This window comes from Primulina huaijiensis, chromosome 2 (genome assembly GCF_012295235.1).
Source record: "Primulina huaijiensis isolate GDHJ02 chromosome 2, ASM1229523v2, whole genome shotgun sequence".
Taxonomy (NCBI): domain Eukaryota; kingdom Viridiplantae; phylum Streptophyta; class Magnoliopsida; order Lamiales; family Gesneriaceae; genus Primulina; species Primulina huaijiensis.
This window is the reverse complement of record NC_133307.1, coordinates 4,259,027-4,286,874: the sequence shown is the minus strand read 5'-3', so window position 1 is coordinate 4,286,874 and position 27,848 is coordinate 4,259,027. Positions and strand designations below refer to the sequence as shown.

The window sequence follows — 27,848 nt, the reverse complement described above, 5'->3', positions numbered from 1 at the left end:
GGGATGAGGATGAAATTAAATACCCGATGGGTATGGAGATGGGTGTATGAAATCCGACCCATACCCTACCCATTGCCATCCCTACCTGATTGCCACAAACCTGTAACCAAACATATTAAAACTTATTATTCTTGATAAAAGAAGAGGTTGGACTCTAAACAGTAGGCTTTTGTACATACATAACAGATGTAGTCAAAGGCAAGGACATGGTTTCTTCATGTAGTTGCACTAAACTGTATTAAAAAGCTATATACTTGCATTGCTAATGTTCAAAGAGCAATAATCCCCCTCTTCTGCATGGTTCCTGCTATGCTTCTTTCGGTGTTTGAATTCCTAGACATGATATATCATACCGACTTCAATAAGACTAATATGAGGAATGTGAAGTGCCACTGCCGGACCTCTGCAATTCTTGCGCAGAAATGAGTACCCAATGTCGATAACTAGCTTCTTCAAGAAAGATGATGACCTCCTGGCTTTTATGTAAGAGTGCCCCATGATGTACGCAACACCCGCTTCTTTTGCTTGGATCAAGTCTAGGAGCTCTTCTCTGACAGAAGGATCCATCACAGGATTTTGAGGTATCTGAAATCTCAGTGGACGCCTTCTGATCTGTGGGTTCTCATCTTCATATGATGATCTTAAACTCTGCAGCGTTAAAGTCTTGCTGCTTTGGATGGAACTACTCGTGCCAAATTCCTCCTCCTCAGATACGATGAGGCTCGATCCAGATTGAAAAGATCGGGAGCTTATGACCGCCATCCTACCATCATAAGAGACTGGGTCAGGGCTTGAGATCTGTTGCTCTACAGCTTCCATTTGAATAAACTCCGCTATACTCTGAATCAGCTGGTCCTCAAAATGCAAGTCCTCTCCCTGCAAATCCTTGTACCCATATCTTACAATGCATCGGTACATTCGATATGGTCTCGGACAAATGCGACCAATGAGGAAGCGTTCTTCAGAAGTAACATAGGGAACTGGAACGTACTTTACACAGACGAATACCAAAACATCATGGAATGCAGGGAGATTTGTTACAAAGTGTGAGAAGATCGAGGGCACTCCTGTTGCCAGCTCAGAATATATGAGACCTATCCCAGGCACACGGACAATACCAAGACTTGGACCTAGGCCAAGTATCCATTTCAGAGGCACCTTATTATGCAAATCAAAGTTGTACTTCTTGAGGGTTCCATAGTGCCAGACAAACATGATAAACATAAAGATGACAGCAAGTACAAGTGAAACCCATCCTCCCTGGGGAACTTTTACGCATGCAGCTGACAGATATAATGCTTCAATGATCCAAAAGAAAAGAAGGAAAACAACTGCAAGTATTATACTTCTCTGCCAGACAAACACCATGACAAGTGCCATGAGAAAAGTCGTGATGAACATCACTGACATGACAGCTAGGCCTGGCAAAACAAATGATGATGGAAAAAAACGCAACTCAAAAGGTAATTTTAAGTTAAAGTGATAAGTAACATCTAAGTTAAAGTGATGAGTAATGATTGAAATGGATGAAACATAAAATAAAAATGGATAAAAATAGAAAACGTGAAATTGTTGATTAATATTCTCCATATCCAGCCTTTTTATTGATAAAATACTTAAAAGTGTTGTTCTAGCATCAGCTATGCAAATTCCACTTTATTAGGTGGTGACATTAGTAGATATGTGCTGAAAAATACACAAACCCTTTCAGAAGTTTCTCCATTTGTCATATAAAGTATGCTATGCCGAGAAATTTTTCATTTAGGATACAGGTGCTTTTCTTTGAGGAGTGCAATCAAGTAATTCAGTCCTTGCACATCAGCTTGAAGAGCCTTGATGTGCTTGACTTCTAATATAATAACAAAGGAACTTCAAACTTTAATCACCAACTCCTCCTAAACATATGTGAAACAATCTCTTCTACAGTTATCAACTCTCTACAATACCAGCAACAACAAACATAGCTACTGAGGGTGAATGATAGTTTATAATTCCAAATCAATCTGCTAGTAACCTTTTTTTACCTCAAGCCTCTAATAATTGAGTTCGAAAACATCTCTCTCAGCGAGACTGCAAAACTTAAGTACTCTGCAGAGTAAAGGACGAGCAAAGCCCAATATCTTTAAACATCAATCATTACAGACTTGAAAGAAAGTAAACATTGCCAATGGATTGGTTAGATAAAATCAACTACCCAAAAATTTAAGTAGTTAACCTCATGTTGATGTTCCGGTGATTGGTGAATGTTAAAGAAGAGGGGTTCCTGATTGTAGTGCATAAATTGGAATGAGTTCTCTAACCATATTAATCCACAAGCGATGTTATACCCCATGTAAAGGGGTGGCAATTGCATACAAAAACTATGACAAAAAAAGTTTTGGCACTTGGGTATTTGCTCGTGAATATTGATTTTTTGACCAGATCATGTAAACCATATGCTCCGTGTATTTCACTCATTGCTATTTTCCTACCATTCAAAATGTGACATAAAGCAAGAAACACTAATCTAGCTCCTTTTATGTGGCCCAAAAAATGTACACGTCTTCACACTCTAGCCGTCATGCTTACTTCCTATTCACTATTTCATATCCATTTAACAGTTATTATGCACACAGTGCACATCAAGTCGCCAAAGGACTCAAGGCTCAAAAGCAAAGATTAAAATATTAGGACATGTCTCAAAGAAAATCAACTGTTATATCATAATCGAGTTTCTGTCCATGCATATTGAATTCGACAAGATTACAGAAGTGAAGCAGCAGTTTCTAAGGAAGATAATTTCACCACCAACACCATCATGTCATTTAGAATGTGTTAGGATCAAGCGCTTACCATTAGACTAAAAGCTACAATTGTTAGCCAAGACGCAACTTTATTTCCTTACTTGTGGTAACGCAAAGTTCACCTATTTGTGTGTTAATGGGTCGGGCTGCTAGACCCATTAGTCCGGAGAGCTGCGTGTCTATTTGCTGGTGCTGTCTTATATCCCTTAGATATCAGTCTTACTCTTTCCCTACCGTCGGCCCTGTCCTCAGCAGAGACAGTATTACCCGTTAAGATCTAGTGTCACTCTTTTACGGTCCACTTAGCCAACCAAATCAAGCAGCGCAATGTCAGCAGTTTGACGCATGAGAACTTCTTAGGAGGTCACCCATCTCGGCACTACTCTCACTCATGCACGTTTAACCCAACATTCCCCCAAAGAAGTATAGAAATATTCTTCTTGGGAGACTTGAACCCATGACCTCGCTCTGATACCAATTGTTAGGATCAAGCGCTTACTACTAGGCCAAAAACTATAGCTTTTAGCCAAGGCGCAACTTTATTTTCTTATACTTGTGGCAGCGCAGAGTGCACCTACTTGGATGCTAATAGGTCCTCTTCATCCAGAAAAGACAAAAAGATTTCAGGATAATAAACAATGCCTATAGATTCGAACCCATAACAGATGATAGAACTAGAATAGAGATCTTTCATTTCCCACTCAAGCGAGCACATATCCTTATCCACATCATTTTCATGAAGAAAATTGGTTTCACAAGTAGGAGTCAATCACGTACATGAGGGTAAAAACTCAACTTAATTCTTAAACCTGGTCTACTACCAAAAAATTCAAACTGGTTTCGAAATAAAGTTTAATTATATTCTTTGTGCAATAGTTTGGAACTAATGCTAAACCACAAACAAAAGGGATTCACGAGTTTGTAAGATTTCAAATAAACACATCTCAAGTTCTTTCTTCATCCATTACTTGAGTGAACAGAGTCGGAGAACATAGCAGGACAACACAAAGATCAGGCATTGTAATCTTCTTGCATGACGCATTAGAGAATGAAGTTGAGAATAAACATCACAATTGATATAATTGAAATACTGTAAATTTCATCTAGACTACCATAAAACTACACACTTGTAAAGAAACGATACTGCCTATCTTTGTATTTGAGACGTGTATAGTTAAAAAATTTGAAACCTTCATTTATTCAAAATGATAAACTTCTTCATGATGGCATACCATTTAATAAAAACTATTCGGAAGCTCATGACCATTATAATCAAAATGGTAGTTTATTGGACCAAATTCAAGATGCTAAAAAAAGAAATTAGAGTTTGGATTGAAGGATTTGGATTTGAGGAAGTATTTAAAAGGAGAATTTGAAATGAGTCCATGTTGAGAAAGATTTGAAATCCATCATAATGACTTTAAAAATAATTATTTGTGATTTGAATATATTGTCAAGTGGCTTTGCTCAAACAAACAAATAGATTTGTTCTTATGAATTTGAAATTTCATCAATCCAAATACAACATAATTATTAGTGTAGATTCAATTACAAGATCCAAGTCCATGACAATTAAAGAGGCTCTTAATGGTCTAACTCAAAAGTTTTAAGGCCAAGCAAGCATGCGCCAATTTAATCAGCAAGAATTAAAGTGAATCAACTTGATTGACGCCCAAGCTAGAACACTTCATTAATGGGCTATTCAAGAGCTGAAGGGCAAAGCAAGCAACATGAGCTAAATTTATGAGCATGGCTTGAAGTGAATCAACTTGATTGAAGGCCAAGATAGAAGGCTTAAATTGTGAGGTTGATTCGATTTAAATTAATTATTTAAGACTTATTGGTGTTCATGTGCTGATAGTTTATTTATATATATGTTTTTTGTGATTTTCATATTTTTGGTTGGTAACTTTTAGTGGCCAATATATATATTAGTTTAGACCCATATTACATTATCTAAGTATAATATAATCTATGTATTTATACGTATTAATAAGTTTTGACAGACTTTGATGAATATTTCTTATTTATATATCTATTTGTTACTAAATGTTTTAGTCTAGCAAATATAAGAACTTATCAAGTTACATAGCTCAGCCTAATTAATGTTCATGGAATGATAATTTATTTATTACATTATTTAGGGTTGATCTATGCATTTATATGTAGGAGATTTCCTTTCGACATATGTCCACTGATCTTTTAATTTTATATAATAATTTGTGAGAAAATTCTTGAGTGCCTACCAAACAAAATAACTTATCAAGATATTGATATTGTGGCTTTCAACTAGAGTTGTCATTTTCAATTTGTTGGAGAAGTGGCATCCAAATTCATTTTCAAATTTTGATGAAATTTGGCTCACAATTGATATATATAGTTGGGTTGATTTTCCAAGTAAAATATAGGACTAGTTTCCGAGATCTATGTGTGGTATTGTGGTGATTGTGTTAGTTGAAGATGCCCCGAAAACTTGGTAAGATTATGACACAGGAACCCAATAGTATATTGTTGGGTTCTCATCACTTCGGAGGTGAAATCACTTGTGGGCTAGGATGCTAAATTTCAAAATCTTTTGGCAATATAAATATCAAACAGGAGTTTCTAATAAATATAGTATATGGTGGTTAAATGGAAAACTATTTTATTGTGCCACTGGGGGATACAAGATACTGAGACGCATAATCTTTTTTCCCACTGATCATAATTGAAAGATATAAAAGGATACAAAATAAAAGCTTTTCACATTCATCAACTTACCGTATGCATTCCCTATGGTAGTCGTTTCTTGAAAGCCAACAGCGATAGCAAGAGTGAGGATCATCAGAATCCAGTTGATCTCTGGTATATAGATCTGCCCATGGATTTGCTTTGAGGTATGCACAACCTTCACACGTGGGAAGCAACCAAGAGCATGGCATTGCTTCACAATAGAGAAAGTGGCAGAAATTATAGCCTGACTGGCAACTATAGCTGCAAGGATTGCAATTACAAAGACAGGCCAGAAAACACCACCTGCAGCATAAGCAGAATAGGACTAGTTTTTCAACCACCATAAATCTTATAGAGATATGATGTACACAGAAGCAATACTAACCAGGAATGGAGTCATAGAAACTATTCGGAATCGAAGAAATATTTTTTGACAGATAAGCAGCTTGCCCCATGTATTGTACTACCAAGCAAGGATATACAAGGCATATAAATGCAAGCTGCAAAACAAAAGGGAAAGATTCGTGTTAAAAGAAGCACGGATGAAATTTTTCTTGTATGGAGAGAACCATGATTGATGACTAATACTGTAGGAGTCCACAATCTATTTTATAACAGACATGATATAACAAATATTCTATGGATCAACGAGAGCTGTGTGAATCCACAATTCACCCTAATAGCTGTCATTATGCTGTTTCAAAATTTTTTTCCCTCAAAAGACATGTTTGTGTATGTATCGCTGCCGATTGGATAAAAATTGAGAACTACAGATACAACTATAGAAACATGCCAGTCGTCTCATAAAACCAAGCATCAACCTTCAATTCTGGAGTCACTATCATCCTATCCGAATAATGTGAATTCTACTACCCACCTTTTAAATATGAAATCCTCATCTGAATGTTAACAAAATCTTACTTACCCTAATCGAAAATGAAGTGAAATGGCCAAGATCTGCATACATCGCCTCAGTACCTGCATCAGTAACTGAGCTTAATTTGTGTCGATTTTATGTGATCATTATTGAACTAAATTAAAACATTAATATAAAATCATTGGTAATTCACTCCTCCTCATTTGTAGATGAAAGATATAAAAATAGCAAGATGCAGGGTACTACGTACATGTGGGTGTGATATACAAGAAAAATAGCATGTTGCTTGAGTAACATTGCGGAAAAAATTAAAGCAACAAACTTAATTAGAGAAAACTTTCATGATAAATAGACGGACTTTAAGACTAACAGAAGACTTTGGCTACAAGACGGTGGTCCTTGTTAGGATCATATATCATGAGAGGCGAAAACCCGTCTTGGGGCAGCTAAGAGCTGCTTGTTTATGATTCCTAACGCCGATAATACTCTTCGGCAAGCTATACTCGATTGATGGTCGGCTCCATACTGGGTACAAGCTATCAGTATGTTACAGATTCATACAACTTAGCTCAGCAGCTAGCTCTTTGTTCTACTGTTTCCTTGTTATTTAGCTCAAACATGCAAGGATTAGCTCAATCATCGGGCTCCTCACCTGAGGATCCCGATGATCTCGTTTAGCTACTAGCCATAGGATGTTAGCTGTTGTTTCTTATGAAATCTTGTTGCATACTGGTACCCAGGATGTGAGATCGGAAGGAGAGGCAGCCCTCGCCCCAAAGGGCTGCTACATTCCCGTACATACAAGGTATTCTATACCATTAATAAATGTCCTTAAGAAGGGTTCATGAAACTCGGAATATTCTAAAATCAATAGTTGAATGGGATTTGGAATTAAAAATCCCATTCAAAGCATTTGGTAGAATGGGATTGAAATTTTTTGGAATTCGATATAGTCGATTTAATTAAATGAAATCCTTGCCAAATTGAAAGCATTTCATGGTCGGTGCTGGGTCCAATTCTTCAGGCTCCAGCAGTCGGACAAAAACTTCTGATGGATCAAAACCTCCTTCGAATATCACCCTCTCCAATACATCCCTTCAAAACACGATTCACAAATTAAACGGATGAAATTACCTTGAATGGGCACAATCTGTCCGTTTTGTGGTCGATGGCAAGGGCAAATTAGGTTACCCGAATGGCGAAGTGAAAGCACCATCATCAACCAATGCAAAATACAAAAAATAGCAATCTGAAAATTCTATGGTCACTGCGTTGATTAATTCAATGGAACCTACAATCCGTAAGCCCTTCATGTTCCTACCAACTGCACATGACATTTGGGAGGCGGTTAGGGAAGCATATGTCCGACATGCAGAACTATTCTCAATTATGAGTTAATGCAGCAGGGAAATCGAGATATGACAGCCTATTACAATGCATTGATGGTTGTTTGGCAAGAATTAGACCTCTTTGAAGCGGAGGAATGGGAGAGCAGCAAGGATAGCGGCTGATACAAGAAGGCAAAAGAACACAGCCTCGTGTTTGTGTTCCTTGCTGGTTTAAACATATATCTAGATGAGGTTCCGGGTCATATACTTGGACGCAACCCTTTTCCGAGTATTAGTGAAGTGTTCTCTGAGGTCCGCCACGAAGAATCTAGACGACAAGTGATGATGAAACGTGACTAACACAACCTGGACGTTGAAGGTTCAGCCCTTGTTAGCATGGAAATTTTTTTGAGGCTGAAAACAGGGACGGGAAGTCAAAACCTTGGTGTGAATAATGCAAATAGTTGTGGCACACCATCGAAACATGCTGGAGAATTCATGGCAAATCAGCCCACCTCAAGAAAAATCAAGAAACTACAATAGAACTAGCGCCCATGGTCAAGATTTCAAGCAAGCAGTGATGAATCTGGAACGCAATCTTCTTCCTCAGACTCTCTTCCTTTCACAAAGGACCAGCTAGAGAAATTGTTCAAACTGTTTGATCCTCATGTCGAAAAGTCCAATCCTTCGTATTCTTTAGCCCAGATAGGGATCTCTTCATTTGCAAATTTTGCAAATTCAATTAACAGCTCTTGGAGTTTAGATTCAGGCGCAACAAACCATATGATGGAATCATCGCAATTTTTTTCTTTCTATGAACCCTGCTCAGAGATCAAGAAAGTTAAAATTGTTGATGTTTCTTTTGCATCTGTTGTTGGGAAAGGAACCGTTATTATTTCTTCTTTCTAGGCACTTAAGAATGTCTTGCATGTTCCTCTCTTGCCATATAATCTCCTGTCTGTTAGCAAAATAACCTTTGATCTTAATTGCCGTGACATTTTTTTGTCCTCTCGGAAGATGATTGGCAATGTCATTTTCTACTGTGGCTAAACTTATACAATTCGAGTTATTCTGTCAGCTGCAACAAACTTAGATTGGCCACTCAATCAGCTCGATAAGAAGAATGTCTTTCTAAAATTTAGAAGATGAAGTACATATATGGAACCACCACGATTTACTGATCAATTTGGATCATAGGTATGCTGGTTAAGGAAATCACTTTATGGACTAAAACAATCTCCCAAAGCATGGTTTGAAAGATTAACCCAATTTGTTAAAGGCTAGCGCTACCTTCAAGGATAGTCTGATCATACCCTTTTCACAAAAAGAACAAATATAGAAAAGATCTCCGTACTAATTATCTATGTTGACGACATAATATTGATAGAAGATGATTTAGAAGAAACGGGCAGATTTAAGAAAACTTGGCAAGAGAATTCAAGATGAAAATCTAGGCCAGTTAAAGTATTTTCTTGGAATGGAGGTGGCAAAACAAAAAAGGCTAATCATGGTTTCCCAAAGAAAATATATCCTCGATATCTTGAAAGAAACTAAATTGAGTGGTTGCAAACCATCAAATACTCCTATAGAGGCAAATGCTAATTAGGAGATATCAAAGATGGTGTCAAGGTGATTACAGGGATATGTCAAAGACCAGTTGGAGAATAATTTATTTGTCTCACACTCCCTGACATTTTTTTTCCAGTAAGTGTGGTTAGTCAATTTATTCATTCATCATGTGTGAACATCTTGAAGTTGTGTATCGGATTTTGTGATATTTGAAAGGAACCCTAGGGAAGGGATTATTCTTTGAAAGAAATGAGAAGAAAGGGATTGAAGTTTACATTGATGTTGATTGGGCTGGATTTTTCACCGATCAAAGATCGACATCTGGTTATTGCACATTTGTATGGTGCAACTTAGTAACTTGGAGAAGTAAAAAACAAGGAGTGGTCACTAGAAGTAGTGATGAAGCTCAGATCCATGGCTCAAGGGGTGTGCGAAGCATATTGGCTAAAATAGGTATGGAGGAGCTAAAAATGATAGTAACTTGCCTATGAAGCTCTTTTGTGATAACAATGTAGCTACTAGTATTGTTCAAAATTCGGTTTCTGCATGAGAAAACCAAACAATTCGAAATTGACAAGCATTTCATAAAAGAAAAACTTGATGAAAGAGTAATATGTACGCCATTTGTTCCAAGCACGTTGAAAATTGCAGATATCTGACCAAAGGGCCTATCAAAACAAACTTTTGAACAGCAAGTTGAGCATGATAAATATCTTTACACCAACTTGAGGGGGAATGTTGATTTGATATGAATAACATTTGGTTGGATAGAATATTTTCCATATGTTTCCCAGATTTGTTGGGATGTGATTTGTGTTTTTTTTATCTATTTCAAGTGTACCATCTACAGAGAAATGATATACTGAAATGAAAGAAGTATTCTTCCTTCTTCAATCTGCCATGTTCTTACTTTTCAGCAATTTTTTTATTTGGTTTACTGAATATTGTTCTTGAAATCAATGGGTTTTTGTCACGGCACTGTGTTATGGATAATTTTACGGGACGATGGATCGGAGAGTCCTAAATATTGAGAGTCCTCTCTTTCTTTTTGGATATCCTCTACTACTAAAGATAAACCCAAATCAAAAGATCCTCAATATAAAATACCTCTCTTAATCCTAGTAATTATCCAATGTTTATATAACACACGGGATACTGACAATAATTTTTATTTGAAAAAATAGATAAGTAGTAACTAGAGTCCTTAAGAATTGATGTTTACCATCGTCTGAGATGTTGCAAAAAAGGTTCCCTTCTTGTTCTCTTTGTCTAAATTGGTGTGTATTACGAGACTCGTGATCATTTGATCATACATTGTCCTTTTTCAAGTTGTCTTCGGTTTAAAGCTTTGGCGGAGTTTGGCATGATTTTGGTATCTCCGAGATCAACTTTGGATCTATTCGAGGCAGATCTTGGATGAGATTTGGGGAGGAAAGGCATAATATTTTGGAATATGGTGGTTCTCTCTTTGAGTTGGTCTGTGTGGATGGAAAGAAATAAAAGGATCTTTGAAGATCGAGAAGATTTGATTGAACAGTGCTGAGGCAAGATTAAATTCAGGGTTTCATGCTGGACTTCAAAGACGGTAGAGTTCAAATCGTTTTTGGTCTCATATTTGTATAGGAATTGGGGCCTAGTACTATGTTAATCTATTTTGACTGTGGATTTCAATTCGTTTTATGTGGAACTCTTGTTCGCTTTTTTTTTTGTAATTATTTTACTAATCAATATAATATCAATTCTTATATAAAAAAAAGAGTTCTGAAGAACTAAAAAAACTACAAACCTAAAAAATTAAGTAAATGAGCAATTTCAATACCCATCACATTACTTCCAATCTTAAGAATTGTGTTTCTCCGCAAACACAAAAGGTACTGTTCCTCACTAGCTAGTGCTGCTTCATCCACGTCTTCGAGCCAAATTAGCTTCTTGGGTTTAAACTTCATCAGAGTTGAAACAAAGCCCTTCGCCCATCTTTCTTCTACCTTTTCCATGTTTAACCTATTAATGGATGGTGGTTATGATGGATTACTAATGTACCTCGTTGTGATGTCTGGTGCTTCTAACGTTAGAATCTCAATTCGTCTCTCATAGAACCTTGGAGACTCATGGCACTGGTTAGGGCCGAGGTGTGTTGAAGCTCAAATTCTACCGCAATATGCTCTTATGATCCACTAATAAAAATATGAACTTCTTGCTCACAGGATAATGTACTTGCAATTTCTGCTAATTGCTCAAATCGCCTTTGGTAGTTGTTCAAGTCTGGCACAATTTGGACATCTCCCCTAATTTTTTTCTTTTTTCTAAACAAAAATAGCACCGCTGAGGTCATGACAGGGGGGTTTGGCAGATCCTTACCGGTTCATATAATAAAACAAAAACAAATGGAGAGGGGAGATTAGGTTAGAACCTCCTCATAGATACAACTAACTACCCAAATCCATAATGGTTCTTAAATGTGGCATTCTAGCTCCCCTAATTTACTGCTATGTCAAAGTGCAAGTTGCATTGAGCATTGAAATTTTTCCCACTGCAATCTGGGTCAGTCACATTCCAATTTTCAGAAGCACAATAATCCATTTCTTCGAGGTTGAAAGAAGCTGTAATGGGCGAAAAACAGCTGACCCATCACAATCCAAAGAAATCACCTACAATTACAAAAGATTCACACATGGGAAGTTCAAAGCCAAGATAGAATCTTAGTCATCAATTTCCATGGAACTCTATCCTCCTATCATCTAGTTGGTTATATTTATTTTAAATAAAAGAATTATCTCGTGTGAGATAATTATTAAGATTAGGATTTGGAAATTTATCTCTACGGATTTCTAGTTATTAAGATAGGAACCACTCATGTACTTACAATGGAAGATTTGGAATAAAACAACAGCTTACTTAAGTTCATTCAAAAAAATGTTGCAAGAGACCGACATGTTCTCTTTAACGAGACTTGAACCGTTAACAAGATCGTGAGGTTCTCTCCAAAAACGAGCCTTAGTTTCCTCTATGAACGCATTAACCACCCCATAATGCTAGGACCATAACCAATTGGTACCAAAAAGGCGTCATGAGAAAGTTCAACTTATTTCAGCAACAATTCAAAGCCTTTGCGAAAATGTATTAAGAGGACAAGGTATCTGCTGGGAAACGATAACAAGCTCTTCATGATTAGTTGGAGGATATATCCAAATGGTCACCTATGCGCTTGAAAGAACTAGATCAAGGCAAAGGCAGCAGCAATCAACAAGGAACCACCGACAAACCTTTCAGAGGATAGCAAGGCAGCAATGTCATTCCTATAAACCTCAAAATTCGGAAGCTCAATTTGGCCCGATAAGACAACCAATTGAACCCGTTGGGATGGCTCAGTCAATGTGGATATTTTTCGACACAAACACATACCGGAGCAAAATAAGAAAGGGTTGGCCTCTTTCCACCACGAGGGTAAGCATGGTTCCTCAAATGGGAATGAGAGCAGAATGAGTTACAACTGAAGGATTCAAATACCAATGCCACATTTTGCTCAACTTTCGAATTACTCCAACAATGTATATTCTTACAAAAATTCAAGTGCCTCCAGCTTGTCATCACAATATCCCTCTTTCAGGTTTGAGAATAAACACGTTCTGCCGGGATAGCTGATGTAATGAGCCAAAAACTCTTGGACCAATGGAATCCAAATAAATCACAACAGAAGAATCCCGCATGGAAAGTTCAAAGCCAAGGAATATAATCTTGGCCATCAATTTTCATAGGACTCCGGCCTCTTTTTGGTTTGAGAACAAACACGATTAGCCAGGGGGAAGTGATGTATTGGAAGGAACTATTTTGATATTTTTAATGGAAAATTTGCAATACGAGCTTGAGTCCAACCCAAAAAAATATTGCAAAGAGATGTTCTCTTTAACGAGCCTTGAATTGCCAATTAGCTCGTGAGGTTCTTTCCTAAAACGAGCCTCAATTTCCACCATAAGCTCATTACATGTCTCATAACATGATCAAAACTCGGGACCATAACAAAAGCCAACCCAACCTTGTCTTAGGTGTGTGTAAGTTTCAAAAGAAAAATTAACACCGATTTAGCCATCTCGGTGGATCAAACTGCCCGTCATAATGGGGAAATCCAACTTCGTGTTTAGGTACGTAGGAATGCCTATCTCCAACATCACCTCCAAGATTGTCCGGAAGGCCCCTCAATTACTGCTGCTGCTTTCCTTCGTTTCAGTTTGCATCCAGAGATGTTGAATGATAATTTTTCTAATTGTGCACTCAATTCTAGCTGCCTTCATCCATTAACAATCTTATCTTCTTGGTACATCTAACTGCTGTTGTAAAACCTAAATAGCCCCCATAACAACCAGATTTAATACCAATTTTTTACAGCCACGTGTTATGGATTTTCTCATGGATGGATTGGAGAGTCCTCAGTATGGGGAATGCTGTTTTTTTCTTTCCGGGTCTCCTCTTTTGAACCAATTTTCTTTCTTGCCTGGCAGTCATTAGAGAACCTCTCAATCTCTTTAAGTACACCTTTGTCTTTAGAAAACTTCATATTGATCATTTATTCCAAATAAGTGCCTTATAGATACTAGAGTCCTTCAAAGCTCTATTGCTGAAGATAAATTCAAATACAATAGAACGAAATCTAGATTTTAAATTAATGATTTAGCAAAGATAAAAAATTGGTTATATGGTGAAATTGGTTTCTCAAGTTCAAATTATATTTTGATGTTTCACCAAGTGAATTATAGATCTGCATGCTAGTTAATTTAATGTTTTGCATTAGAGTTATTTACTAAACTCCGTTAAAAATCACTTCTGATATAATTTTCTTATTTCAATTATTGCTTCTAATTTTAATATTTTCTTAATTTGGTTAACTAATTTAAAATATTAATCATTAGATCTAAATTGAATAGAGGTGTAGAATTAATCCATCAATCATCACAAGAGAGCCACCAAAATTCAAAATTCAAGCAATTTCACATGCAAGTATCCAGTTATGACTCACGAGAAAGAAAGAAAAAATTTCAGAATCTATTTACCCGTTATTGCAAGTAGGACTCCCCCAAGTGCCATGAACCCATCTCTACCAGTTTGACCAAAGAATCTGACAATATAATGTGGAGAAAGAGCCAGCACGATTTTTGGGTTCCAATGTATTGTATTGTACAGCCCAATAGCGAAAATTGATATCAACCAGAGAATAACTATTGGTGCAAACAGAAAACCGACCTTATGGGTACCACAATGCTGTAGAGCAAATAAGCCAACCAGTACGATACAAGAAATGAAAAGTATTACACCTACATAAAAAAACCTTTCACATTCATGCGTAACTCAAGCAAGATATTATTACTTTAGCAAAGCCATGAGGAACAAAAGTAGAATAATGCATACCGTGGTCCAATCGTGTATCAGCTGTTTCTAGAGCTGATAATGATGATAGTACTGCAATAAAATGTTTATATCGAGGATATTAGTTGGGCCAATTGAATTAGATTTCAACGCGAGACTAGAAAATGTGCATGCGTGGGCTAGAAAACTGGTCACCTTGCAACTGACACTGCTATTGTGCTATCAAACAATAATTCACTTTTATTTTTATTTGAATATAGCCACTGATTCCTTAGTTGGAAGGACGACAAATATACTCATAAGCAATCCTTTGTACTCGAGGACAAAGTGAACATATGTGCCTAACTCTAACAAAAAGATGGATAAAAGCCACTCAAGGTGATCTTACAACATGAATTGAAGCTACTAATGATGGATCTTACACCATAAAATATATGACAACGTCTCATTTCAACAATACCTGACATTGCAGGTGTAATCACACCATCACCTATTACCATGCCAGCACCCAGTAACACTACAACCAGCAGTCCGGTCCTAAACTTTTTGTGCTTCTCAAGAAATCTCTTTAATATTAATGATGCTGAAGACTGTCCCAGAGGACCATATTTGTATGCTGAAAGTTCCTCATCTGCTGCTTGTTGATTGGGAAGTAAACCAAGCTTTCCATGTCTACAAAGCAATGAGTAAAGAGCAAATGTCCCACCTGGAATGATTGAATATTTAGGTCAATTACGACAGAAAATTTGGATCAGTAATCTTCGAATTGAGCATATTTACACACCTTCACCATTATCATCAGCGTTTAGTAGGACCATTACATATTTGAGCAACGGAATGAGTGTTAAAGTCCAAAAGATTAATGAGAATGCACCAAATATTGTATCAGGATTCTGATAATCCTGTAACTTCCCAACAAATATGCTTCTGTAAACATATAGTGGTGAAGTGCTCAGATCCCCATAAACGACCCCAAAGCTTTGATATGCTAGCACAAGCGAGGTAGAAAGGTTCACTAAGCAAAACTGCAGAGACACAAACAAGCACTTCAGTTCATGTCTGTTAATCATTAACACCACCTCCATTATTCAGTTCTCTTTATTGAGCGCGTTTATACCAAGAAAGAGTACTTACGCATTTGGTTCTTCCAACTTCGTTCGAATTGTCACCAAAAACAAATTTTAAGATTTCATTGAGCAAAAGAATAGAAAATCTGGTTTTCTTTTCCCATATCAGGACCGCATAAAAAACTTGAGGAGAAATAATCAGTATGACAGTCTGATCTCCATTGGGCTGGTTACATGGTCAACACAGACAGGCTGCCAGAAATTTGGGCTACCCGAACAAGAATTTTAAACTAAATCGAAATTGTTTTAAAAATTAATATATAAAAAATTTTAAAAAAAATTGGTTGGCAACATACATAGCTCCGCCATTGCAGACAGCTAACCATCATCATGAACGGAAAATTTGATTATAAATACCAGAATATATCTCATTGGTTCATAATTAGTAAATTCTATGACGAACATCCAAATTCTAAATACCAAGAATTCCTCGTAGACCTTCAATTTTATAAATTTCTCACAGTTGCTGTCATAAACATATCAGAAGCATCCTTGGGATCTTTCGGATTGAGATAGAGCAACAGCCTTTTTGATCAACATAACTTGCATCAATCAATTGCAAGATCTTGCAAGCTACATATTTGTTATCATTTTTCCTCCATGCAGCCTTACAAAAAAGTGATAAAGCTTTTTTTTTTTTGCATATATTATAAGGTAAATTGAAATTCTCTACCTTCGACATAAACTTTGTTCCGCTTTTATCTGTCCGGGCTTTGTCACCTTGCCAATCTTGTTGACATGAATGCTTTGGTTCTGGAGCTGTGCCAACTGCCCGTGGAGGTGGGTTTCTGTCTCCCTCGGATTCATTGTCAATGACAACGTGATTCATCTACTAGCCTACCAAAATTTTCGAATATTTTTTTTTCTTGAGAGCCCAAAGAAATCTGAATTATATCCAAATCACAGGCGAAATGAAAATGGGAAACCCGAAATCAATACAGCTTATTTATCATACAAATCATTTACAATTAAATGGGTCGCGAGACGTGTCTGGTACGCGTAATCAGACGCATCATAAAACAATAAAAATTATATTCTCAGCAAAAACAGAGGAAAATGGAGAGAATCCGAATATGAAACCTCACCTTTTTCCCCTCCAAAGGCGATGGCGATATGAGCATACATTCCACGAAATATTTATATAGTGGCATACGGGGCATGACAGCGTGGCATTTTTAATCATATTTTATATTTGTCGGAAAGGCCCAGATCCGACCCAAAATCCCTCTATCGGGTCGGATTTAGATTTTCAAGAGTAATTAGCAAAATAATAATATTAGTTAAATATTTAAATATATATTCAAATATACTTAGAAATAGTTATTTAAAAAAAAATAAAGTTTGACAAAAGTTACCATAATAAACCCGAAATTGAAAAATCAATACGAAGCATAAAGTTTTGGTTTCATTAGCATTTTGTAAGTTGTGTGACATGTGGTTAGACCAAGATTGAAACAAATATTTTCATTCGGTTTATGAATATATTTAATTCGGGTTGAGTTCGAAAAATTCTTGAACTCGGACATATGACTTTGATTTTTAGGAAACAAAAATTGGTTGAGTTAAACCAATGTTGACTGTTTTTATTATTGTAATGTCGAAATTGACGAGAGACAAACCTTAATATGTAATATACTAACATACACCGGCTCGATTTCCAAAAATTAGTCGAAAAACTTGGTAAGTCATTTTTTTTTGTCGGAAATAACACTCTTAATGTGTTTTCGTATATTTTTATTTTAAATTCAGATGATTAATGAACATAATTATTTTTCCTATATATAGATCAATGTGGGCATAAGCCCAGCAGATATTTTTTATATTTTAGGCCTAGATATATATGTTTAAAGTCTAATTCACAAAAAACAAAAAGAATGACTTGAATTTTAAAGTCCAATTAATGTATAAAGCTCAATTTAAATGGGTAATTAAATGTGTAGATTTAAAGTCCAATTCAAAGGATTGTTAGGTGTAGATTGTAAACCATTATTGAGAAGAAAAAAACCAGCCGTTTAGTTGAAGATGGCGTACGCACGAGAAAGCTTCGGAAAAAATTGAAGAAACAAAAATTCTTCTAGGTTTGTATTTCAAATTTATTTATATCAATGATATAGATTATGATTTCTAAATATTATGTTAATATGATGATTGCTGCTTCAACTTTTGCAGCAATTGGGTTTTTTCTATTGGCACGGCTCGATTTTGGTGTGTCTTTGAAAGTCTTCTCTGTTGCAGGTTTGTTGTAGGAAGAGTTTTGCTCAGTTGATATTTAAATGGAATATATATTAGAACTTGCTCTTGTTTTAATTAGTTTTAAATTATATAATTTAAAATTTTGATATGTATCAAGAGTGAAAGACCTCTCTGTAGGCTCTATCAAATGGGAAACCTACTGTTGAGGATTTTAAGATTTGTAATATTTAGAGTTGAAAATGTGTAAACATTGAAATTAGTATTTATTTTTAATTTAACAAAAAGGGGGTAGAACAATAATTTTTTCCAGCTTCCCATATTCTTCTACCAAGTATATATTCATGGTCACTGCAGAAAAAAGGAAACTGCATATGCTCCAGTAATCAAGAAATCATTATGTCAAATACTTCGGTGAAAGCCCAAATAAATTAGAGATGACTTTAGTCATGCAGTTGTTCAGTATGTCTTACAAACCTTCTTAATCCAGTGAACCTACTGTTGAGGATTTTAAGATTTCTAATATTTAGGGTTGAAAATGTGTAAACATTGAAATTAGTATCTGTTTTTTATTTGTTCAAAGAAAAAAAATTTGTGAAGTTTTTTATCTTTATATTAAAAATCTACATGATTTAAGTTGTTTTTTCATATTTGAATTATGCTGAAATTTTAAGATTAAACTTTTATGATTAAAAAAATCCAGAATTTGCAATTTAAATCGAATTATAGCTTATAAATATCATTTTGATTACAATTTACAGGTGAAATATTGCGATGAAGAATCAAAAAATCTTTGATTTCTTCAAAAAGAAAAATGACGAATGAGCATCAACAAGTTATTTAAATAGGTCAAATAACACATCTCTTTTTATTTCATAACCAGCGTCAACAAAAAAACCAAGACTTGAAAATGAGACTCTTAATGAACCACTTCCGAGTATCACTTTGCAATATGTTTCTGATCCTGGAATTCGCATCCCAATATTACAGTATCCCATTGAACTACAATATGAGGTAAGAAGAGCATATATTGATAAAGGACCGATTTAGCCTATATATGATTATCATTTTGCTGGATATGAAGGTCAAAAGCGTAGATACCAATCTTCTTGGTTTCAGATATATCCATGGCTTGAATTTTCTATTGAGAAGAAAATTGCATTTTGTTTCTTTTTTTATGTCTTTGACACTAACTTAGCACAATTTGACACATTCACTGTCAAGGGATTTAAAAATTGGAAAAGAGTTAATTGTAAAAATTGTCCATTCAAGAGACATGAAGGATATGTGAATTCAAGACATAGCTTTGCTATGAGAAAATGGGGAGACTTGAAAAATCTTGATCAACATATTGATAGAAGATTAGAAAAACAATCTTCTGAGAAAATTGAGCGAAATCGTTTGTTCTTAAAGGTGTCCATAGAAAGTGTGAAGTTTCTTGCAATGCAAGGTTATGCTTTTAGGGGTCATGATGAATTAGTTGACTCCAAAAACCGTGGAAATTATATAGAATTGATAAATTTGTTGGGAAGAATGAATCCAGAAATTGGTAGTATTCTAGGAAAAGCAGCTAAAAATGCAAAGTACACATCAGCGGAAATTCAAAGAGAGATTTTGAAAATTATTGCTGGTATTGTGATAGATAAAATTCGTGAAGAAATTGGAGAAACCAAGTTTTGTATCCTAGTTGATGAAGCAATTGATGAGTCAAATAAAGAACAAATGGCTATCATTTTAAGATATGTTGATCGGGATGGGTTCATTAGAGAACGATTTTTTGAAGTTGTCCACGATGAAAATACAAGTGCATTAACTTTGAAAAAAGAGATATGCAATGTATTCAACCAGTACAATTTGTTGATTGAAAATCTAAGGGGGCAAGGCTATGATGGCGCAAGTAACATGCGTGGGGAATGGAATGGACTCCAAGCATTATTTCTTTAAGATTCTCCACATGCTTATTATATTCATTGTTTTGCTCATAGACTACAACTTTCTTTAGTTGCAGTTTCTAAAGAGGTGCATGATGTGTGGCGTTTATTTTCAACATTAACTTCAGCTATTAATTTTGTTGGTTCATCTGCTAAACGTCATTTTCAATTGAAATCTATCCGAAAAGATGAAATTAATGATTTGATAGAATCAGGAGAAATTGACACTGGTATTGGAGCTAATCAAGATTGTTCTTTGATACGAGCTGGAGCTACTCGTTGGAGTTCACATTTCAACTCTGTTAGGAGATTCATTGGTTTGTTTGGTTCAGTGAGTATACTTCTTCAAGATCTTGTGAACAAAGGTCTCAATAGTAACATTCGAGGAGAGGCTAAAGGTTTGTACTTGGATATAAAGTTATTTGACTTTGTATTTGTGTTGTTTTTTATGCATGAAGTTTTGGGAATATCAGAAAAGTTGTGTCAGATATTACAGAAGAATGAGATAGATATTTTGAATGCTATGAATTTGGTTTATACGACTAGAATAAGTCTTCAGCAGATCCGAGAAGGTAGATGGGAAGAATTTCTTTGGAGTGTGATTAAGTTTTGTGAAAGTAATGCTATTGAGGTACCAGACTTTGATGATTGCTACACGCCAGGTACAAAACGTTCTTGTCAGCTGAAAAATAATATAACAGTCCATGATCACTATCATTTTGAAATATTCAACGCAGTAATAGATTTTCAGTTGATGGAATTGAACGAGAGATTTCCAGATAGCACAAGGGAACTTCTTACTCTTAGTAATGCTTTGAGTCCCGTTGATGGATTCAGATCATTTTATCTATGTGACATTTGTTCTCTTGTTGATAAGTTTTACTACTATGATTTCAGTCAAGAAGAAAGAGAAGATTTTATGAGAGAATTAGATCATTATAATTTTGATGCACCGCGTCATGCGCAGTTTCAGAATCTTGATTCTTTGCATCATTTGTGCCAAACATTGGCCAGAACAACGAAGTCGGTTATCTATCCTTTGATTGATAGGTTGGTTCGATCGGTTTTGACTATTCCAGTTTCTACAGCAACTACAGAACGAGCTTTTTCAGGGATGAAACCCATCAAGACGCCACTTCGTAATAAAATAGAAAATGACCTTTTGGCCAATACCATGGTTGTTTATATAGAGAAAGATATTGCTCTGGGTATTGATACAGAATTTATCATAAAAAAGTTTGATGTGTTGAAAAATCGCAAAATTCGTCTTAAATAAGAATTCAGTATGTTCCTTTAACTTCTTTTTTTATTTCTATTATATGAAGCTCAAATTAATATTTAAAAATATTCTGCTCACCGGAAAAAATATTTATGGTTACGCCACTCTCTGTGTGTGTGTGTGTAGTATAGACTAATTCTTCTATGCACTTGGGCGTTTATGTTGAAAAAAATGGTTTCTAATTTTTATCATAAAACCAATCATAGATCCAACTCCTATATTTTATCTTAGGCGTTAGATTTTATTTTATTAACTGGAATTCTTACACGAGTTTGCTTATTATGATATATCATGTAGAGCCAATCTATGTATAAGTGAGCCAACTGCAAATCTCTTAAGTTATATTTGGGAAGATGGATTTGAAATATATGGATTTCGATTATAATTTTATTGTTACAATGAAATAGTAGATACAATCTTAAATTCATACCTTAATTATTTATGCATTAGTTACATAAAGTAGAATGAATTTCAAATGCCTCCATTATATAGAAGCATTTGAAATCCATCATAATTAATATGAAACACTATGTATACATGCAAGATATGAATTTGAAGTTTCAAGATATTGTTTTTCTAAAACTAAAAAATATATTTGAAATCTATGGATTTGAAATTTATCTATCCAAATGCAATATTAGATATATTTATGAAATATGTCTTTCATGATCTCATCATATACGTCGACGACGAGCTAGACTATCTAGGGCCCTCGACCGCGATGAACTATCCAAGCATGATTTAAGTAGAAGTTGGGGAGTCTATCAAGCGCACATCCTCTAGCATTCCTGCCTAGCTCAAGTGGTCGGCAAACTAAAAGCCTTGTTCCCCTAAAGAGGGCTGATCTCAGCATTTCGGTTAATTAGGAACTTTTTTGTTTAAAAAAGTTAAATAACAAAAAAGTTCAATATGCTCATGTTCCAATCAAGATTATACATACCCCAACAAATGGTTATTTTTTACATGTTTTTCCTATTTTTTGTTTATATATGATAATCCTGTCAGTAGTTGCTAAAAGAAATACAAAGCTACGATTTATGAATTGGTTACTTCTGCTTTCAATTTTGCTGATTTTTTTAATGAAATGAATAATAAAATCATACCAGTGAAACATATCATATAAATTAATTTACAAATATATTTCATATTTCTAAATTATATAATTATGGATATAAAAAATAGAGCTTATATTTTTTAGATATAGTCAATAATTAATATCACAAAAACATTTTCTTCAGGCAAAAAGAGAAGTAGAATTAATTCAAAGTCAAATCGGAGATATTGATAAATATTTTAGTGAAAACAATAAAATAACGAGGAAAGAAACAATAGATAATTTGACCAATGTGAAACTAGAAAAATCAAAATAACAATAATGTTGAAGAACTTAATTTATCTATGGATGATAGTGATAATAAAAAAGTGATTCGACCTTTCATTATCAACTAATTGAATTAATAATCAAATTTGATAAAATAAAAACTAAGATTGTTTGCTTTTTTAATTTATGTTAAACATCTCTTGCCAACCTTGCATTTAACTCAATGGATAGCAGCAGCTCTTCAGAAGGCTATGGCAGAGACTCCTAGAAGTATCCGGGCATCCCGTGATGAAGGACCAAGAAAGAATCTCCTTCTCGGGACGGGGCGAAGGACGAAAGAGAGGAAAGTTCCTAGGAAGGCTACAAGGCTATTACCGTGGCTGAAGAACTAGAAGACTTGAGACAAAAGGTGAAGAAACTAGAAGCACAGGCCAGGTCCCCTCGGATTTCCCAAGTTCAACCAAGATGGTATCCTTTCTGCACTCGTATAGTCAATGAACCCTTGCCAGCCCACTATAAATCAGCAAACATTAGAGAATATGACGGGAACTCGGACCCCAAAGAGCACTTAACTCGTTTTGAAAACATGACCATGTTGCATTGTTATGGCAATGACATCAAGTGTAAAACTTTCTTAACTACGTTGGTGGATTCAGCCCAACGGTGATTCGAAAAGCTGGATCCTCGGAGTATACAAACTTTCGAGTACTTCAAGAGTGTCTTTTTACATCACTTTAGTAGCAGCAAAAGATACAAAAAGACTGCTTTTAGCATGTTCGAGATCAAGCAAAGCAGAGAAGATGCATTGAGAGCTTACATCTGCAAGTTCAATAAAGCAGCGTTGGAGGTACCTTCATGTGCCCCGGAAACTAAGACCACGATGTTCACTCAGAGGTTTCAAGAGAGGGATTTCTTCCGTTCCTTGGTAAAAAAGCTACCGAGAGATTTTGAAGATTTATTGTCTCGGGCAAAGCTCGAAAACAAAAAAGAGAGGCTGTCAGGAAAGAGAGAAGCAGCGAACCCGAGAGAGTAGAGGAACGAGTCAGGAGGGAGAATCTTCTGGGGTGTTTCTCTAGTTATGATTCCTTGAAGAGATCAAAGGACCAAGCTGTGGACATTTGTGAAGATAAGGTAACCAGCTCCCACCGCCCTTCCCAGGTCCCGAAACCAGCTTTGAAGTTTTGTGTGTTCCATCAGGAATGCTGTCATGATACCGGTGAATGCAAGCAATTAATGAGAAATCATCCCCGAGCATATTCTATTGAAGTGAACCCGACGGAGAAGAGAGCAAAAAGAGTCCCATGGGTCCCCAAGAATCCGGGGCCATTTCCATTCAACAGAGCCCCGAATTCTGAAGACTTGCGAGGGAATCACTCCAGACCCACCACGTCAGAAAAGGCCCAGGAAGGGAAGACAGGGAAAAATCCCCAACTATGGGGGTAATTAAAATGATCTCCGGAAGGTCAACCGATGGAGATTCTAACCGGGCCCGGAAGCTTGGAGCCAGCGAGAACTATAGAGTGTGAATGTCCCGGGTAGAGAGGAAGAGCCAACCATCAGTTTCGGGCCCTAGGATTTACAAGGAGTCATCCTACCTCACAATGACGCCTTGGTCATCCGAGTTAAAATTGCAAATTATGATATAATGCGAGTATTCGTGGACTCGGGGAGTTTCGTCAATGTCATATTCCAAGAAGCGCTGGACCAAATGAATTTGAAAGATTATCAACTCGAGCCTGTGGAGACTGCTCTATTCGGGTTTGCAGGTCATACAGTGCATCTCGAAGGGGAGATTGTGCTCCCCTTGACCATAGGTTATGGAGATTTGAGGAAATTTCTGATGGCCACGTTCACAGTGGTCAATGCACCCTCCTCATACAATGTCATATCGGGGAGGCCGACCATGAATGTTTTTAAGGTTGTCGCCTCTATTTACCATCAAAAAATCAAGTGAGAGGACAATACAAACTCTTTAGGACATGCTGAGAGCATGTGATCTAGACTTCAGTGGTAATTGGAGTGAACATTTGCCCTTGATTGAGTTCGGTTACAAAAATAGTTATCACAGCAGTATTTGAATGGCATCGTACGAAGCTCTGTATGGATGAAAGTGTCGATCAGCACTTTATTAGGATGAAATAGGAGAAAAAGCCATCACTGGACTCGAGCTGATCCAAGAAATAGTTGATAAAGTTACTATTATCAAGGAGAGACTAAAGACTACACAAGATCGACAAAAAAGCTAGGTTGACCTGAAAGAAGACACGTGGAATTTGAAGTAGGCGAAAAAAGCATATGTGAAAGTGTCACCCATGAAAGGTGTGATCCTATTCAATAAGGCTGGAAAAATGAATCCCAGATACGTTGGACCTTTTAAAATTCTAAAGAACGTGGTAACACTTACTTACAGATTAGCACTTCCACTCGATATGTCAAGAATCCACAATGTTTTTCACGTTTCGCAACTAAGAAAATATATTTCCGATCCAAGTCATATTCTTGATGATGGACCACTTCTGGTTGAGGGCAATCTAAATGAAAAATGAAGTACAAAGAAATTCCAATTCGAATAATAGATACCAAGGACCAAGTACTAAGACGTCAAACCATTTCATATGTCAAAGTATAATGGTCTAATCATACCGAAAAGGAGGCTATTTGTGAACTCGAAGAAAAAATAAGAAAACATTATCCTAAGGAGGGAGGAAGGGTTGAGAAAACCAGAATCAAATCATTCTTGCATTATTCCATGCACTTCGAATAAATGTGCTCTCTCCATTTAATCGCCATATTCTAAATTGAATTGGTCAAGTTGTAACAGTACAATAAAAGAGAATTAAAGGTCATTTGGCCCATTGTTCAGCAGCCTTAAAATACAAGAATGCAGCCTTCAAATTCGAAAATTTAAATGGGACGTATGCAGCTAGTTTGGAGGAGTTGTAAAAGCTAATTTAAGGTCCATTAACATCCATTATTGAGTGGTAACAGCTGCCTATTCAGCTGATCATTTCCACCTATAAATAGCTGCCAAAGGTTGAGGGGAAACACAACCAAAACATCACCAAATCCCTGCAATTTTCGAGCATCAAAGTGTGTTATATTTCAAACGAGAAGTGCTACGGGAATTACGATATTTCGGCGGCATCTTGGAGCCAAGTTTCTGCCATCTCGAAACATTGCAAACAGCCAAGTACGAGGTAATCCAGCAACTTTCGTGTTCGAATTTTTAGTTGTCCTTCCCTCATTTTTTGAAGATAATAATCAAATAAGTGGGCTTATGTTTATGTGTTTTAAAATACCGATGTTCCTGTTTTTGAAAACTCAATCGTACATAAACTCAATCGTACACTGCTCGTTTCACATCATTTGTTTCGTACATGTTTCGTTCCACATGATTCATCTATTATGCTTTAATGTCTTGGAAACACACTTTTATGATTCGAATTAAAAGTGGTAAGGAAATTTTTGATACATGTTAAGATAAGGCCCTGATGCGGTATGTTATAATAACCGATATAAGGCTTCGTCCCTTAGAAGGATAACAATTAAGGACTGATCAGTATACCATAGATAAAGATATCAATAACAGTGTCTTGTTTTGATATGTTAATCTTTCACCTTTGAACTCATATTATATATATATTTCGATATTCTTATGTGCAGTTGGCTTCCACATGCTGAGTGTTTTCCCAAACACTCATTCTCTTACTTCTCTCCTCAGATAAGGGTGAAGATCAATTGGAGAAGGATGAACAATACATGTTTTGGGGATGGTGATCAAGTTCGAGACATGAAGTTCAAGTATCGGTTTTAGTGTTATTTCCATTATCGCGTTATGCACTGTAAAAATTGTGTAATAGACTGGCTTTTAGCTATTTCATGTACTGCGTGGCTTCTTATTATATGATTTTAAATTGTTAAACAACGTTGATGACACGTTTCGATTTTGGGACGTGACATAATCTTTTCACGTGGGTACACTCAAAATACTTGCTTTTACTTTTAAAAGAAAAGCGAGTAATTCACTTCATTCAAGTCGAGCCCATTTAAGTACAGGCAAATATAATTTGATCTTATATTGAAATCAAACTAATTATGTGATATTTTAATGCCCAACATAATTGAAAATTAAATTGATTCAATCAATTCTCTTTATATTGTATATGTGTGTGTTCCTTGCACGAATATATTAAATTTTAAATATAAATTTAATTAATTATATTAGGTTTATATATAAAATATAGTTATGTTGGCATTATTGTTTTTAATAATTGTTGATTAAAGTAATTTTTTATTTACTCAAAAATAAAATATAACAAAATTAAAAATAAAAAATTAACACAAAAACTCATATGAAGCCGTCTCATGTGTTAATTTTCTGAGACGGATCTCCAACCCAATCGTATTTATGAAAAAAAAAATTATAAATATAAATCCAATCAAATCGTCTCACAAATATAAATTTATGAAATCATCTCACACGTGCTACTCACTCACCAAAAATAATATCCAAAAATTTCTACTCACTAATATCTCCACCCCAACTTTGTACTAAAAAAAGAAAGGTTGATTGTTTCATCTAATCAAAGCCAATAATATATATAATGTCTAGAGGGGAAGAACCTTGGGCATTTGGCTCTTTCATATTAAAATTCACAGAATTCCCACAAATCCATGCCAGAAGTTTGTTTCTTGTCAGCGTCTCCCCTTCTATTTTTGCTGATTCAATGAATCTAACACCCTCTGTGTTTGTTCTTTAATTTTCTATATCAAACTATCATATAATTTATTATAGCAACGACTCTATCCCATTTTTTAAATCTTTTTTTCATTAATTATTATTACTCTGGTTGAAAAATAATATTTAAAATGTGTGTATTGAATATTTGAATGTTGAATATTTGAATGTTGAAAATTAGGTAAAATTAGGTGTTGAATATTGAAATTTGTATGTGATGATGAAGGTAATGATGTAATTTATTTTTGGATTATTTGTAAAAATTTTCTATAAATAGATCTCTCATTTGTGAAGAAAATCACAATTGAATTGAGAGAAAAATATTATAAAGTGTGTAGTGTGATAATTTTGAGAGTTTGAGATTTTTATTTTTTACCGTAAATTTTTACTTTTTCACAACACGTTATCAGCACGAAGCTCTAAAAGTCCTCTATACTTTTCCAAGCTCCAAACAGAAGAAAAAGGTAACAAAAGTAATAATATTTATTTTACTGTTTATTTATTTATTGTGTATATACTTAATATATAATATAATGTTATAATAAAATAAAATTTTCAAAAACTTGTTATAAATCCTGGGAGTATGTTAAGACGACATCCCACACTCCCGGTAAGGGATACGACAAGTATAAAAG

At 35.4% G+C, this 27,848-nt stretch overlaps 3 protein-coding genes across 5 annotated transcripts; 2 read left to right on the top strand and 1 right to left on the bottom strand.

The window, feature by feature from the left end:
* Window positions 1–113: 113 nt before the first annotated feature.
* Window positions 114–16,889, bottom strand: LOC140965083 (potassium transporter 4-like). Of its 3 annotated transcripts, none has more exons than XM_073425136.1 (10): window positions 16,840–16,889; window positions 16,428–16,638; window positions 15,412–15,652; window positions 15,088–15,333; window positions 14,670–14,720; window positions 14,315–14,575; window positions 6,421–6,473; window positions 5,881–5,995; window positions 5,544–5,798; window positions 114–1,421 (listed from the first exon to the last, which is right to left on the bottom strand). In XM_073425136.1, exons 2-10 carry the CDS (start codon window positions 16,581–16,583, stop codon window positions 334–336), a joined length of 2,466 nt encoding a protein of 821 aa, XP_073281237.1. In that variant the 5' UTR covers window positions 16,584–16,638; window positions 16,840–16,889; the 3' UTR covers window positions 114–333. The 3 variants fall into 3 exon arrangements, with proteins under 3 accessions (XP_073281237.1, XP_073281246.1, XP_073281254.1); XM_073425145.1 differs by having other exon boundaries at window positions 16,428–16,591; XM_073425153.1 differs by having other exon boundaries at window positions 16,428–16,591; window positions 16,835–16,859.
* Window positions 16,890–19,387: 2,498 nt separating this feature from the next.
* On the top strand, window positions 19,388–21,151 carry LOC140971900 (uncharacterized). The gene is made up of 2 exons (XM_073434431.1): window positions 19,388–19,841; window positions 19,953–21,151. Exons 1-2 carry the CDS (start codon window positions 19,388–19,390, stop codon window positions 21,149–21,151), a joined length of 1,653 nt encoding a protein of 550 aa, XP_073290532.1.
* Window positions 21,152–24,120: 2,969 nt separating this feature from the next.
* Window positions 24,121–24,429, top strand: LOC140971899 (uncharacterized). The gene has a single exon (XM_073434429.1). It carries the CDS (start codon window positions 24,121–24,123, stop codon window positions 24,427–24,429), a length of 309 nt encoding a protein of 102 aa, XP_073290530.1.
* The last annotated feature ends 3,419 nt before the right edge of the window (window positions 24,430–27,848 follow it).

Bases quoted from the DNA above. Each gene is read 5' to 3' on its own strand.
- LOC140971899 (XM_073434429.1), top strand. From the start codon at position 24,121: ATGCGAGTATTCGTGGACTCGGGGAGTTTCGTCAATGTCATATTCCAA.
- LOC140971900 (XM_073434431.1), top strand. From the start codon at position 19,388: ATGCAAGGTTATGCTTTTAGGGGTCATGATGAATTAGTTGACTCCAAA. The intron at 19,842-19,952 runs GTAACATGCGTG...CTTTAGTTGCAG, and splicing joins GCAAGGCTATGATGGCGCAA to TTTCTAAAGAGGTGCATGAT.
- LOC140965083 (XM_073425136.1), bottom strand. From the start codon at position 16,583: ATGAATCACGTTGTCATTGACAATGAATCCGAGGGAGACAGAAACCCA. The intron at 5,996-6,420 runs GTAAGTAAGATT...TTTGTTTTGCAG, and splicing joins TCACTTCATTTTCGATTAGG to CTTGCATTTATATGCCTTGT. The intron at 5,799-5,880 runs GTTAGTATTGCT...CTTATGCTGCAG, and splicing joins TTTCTATGACTCCATTCCTG to GTGGTGTTTTCTGGCCTGTC.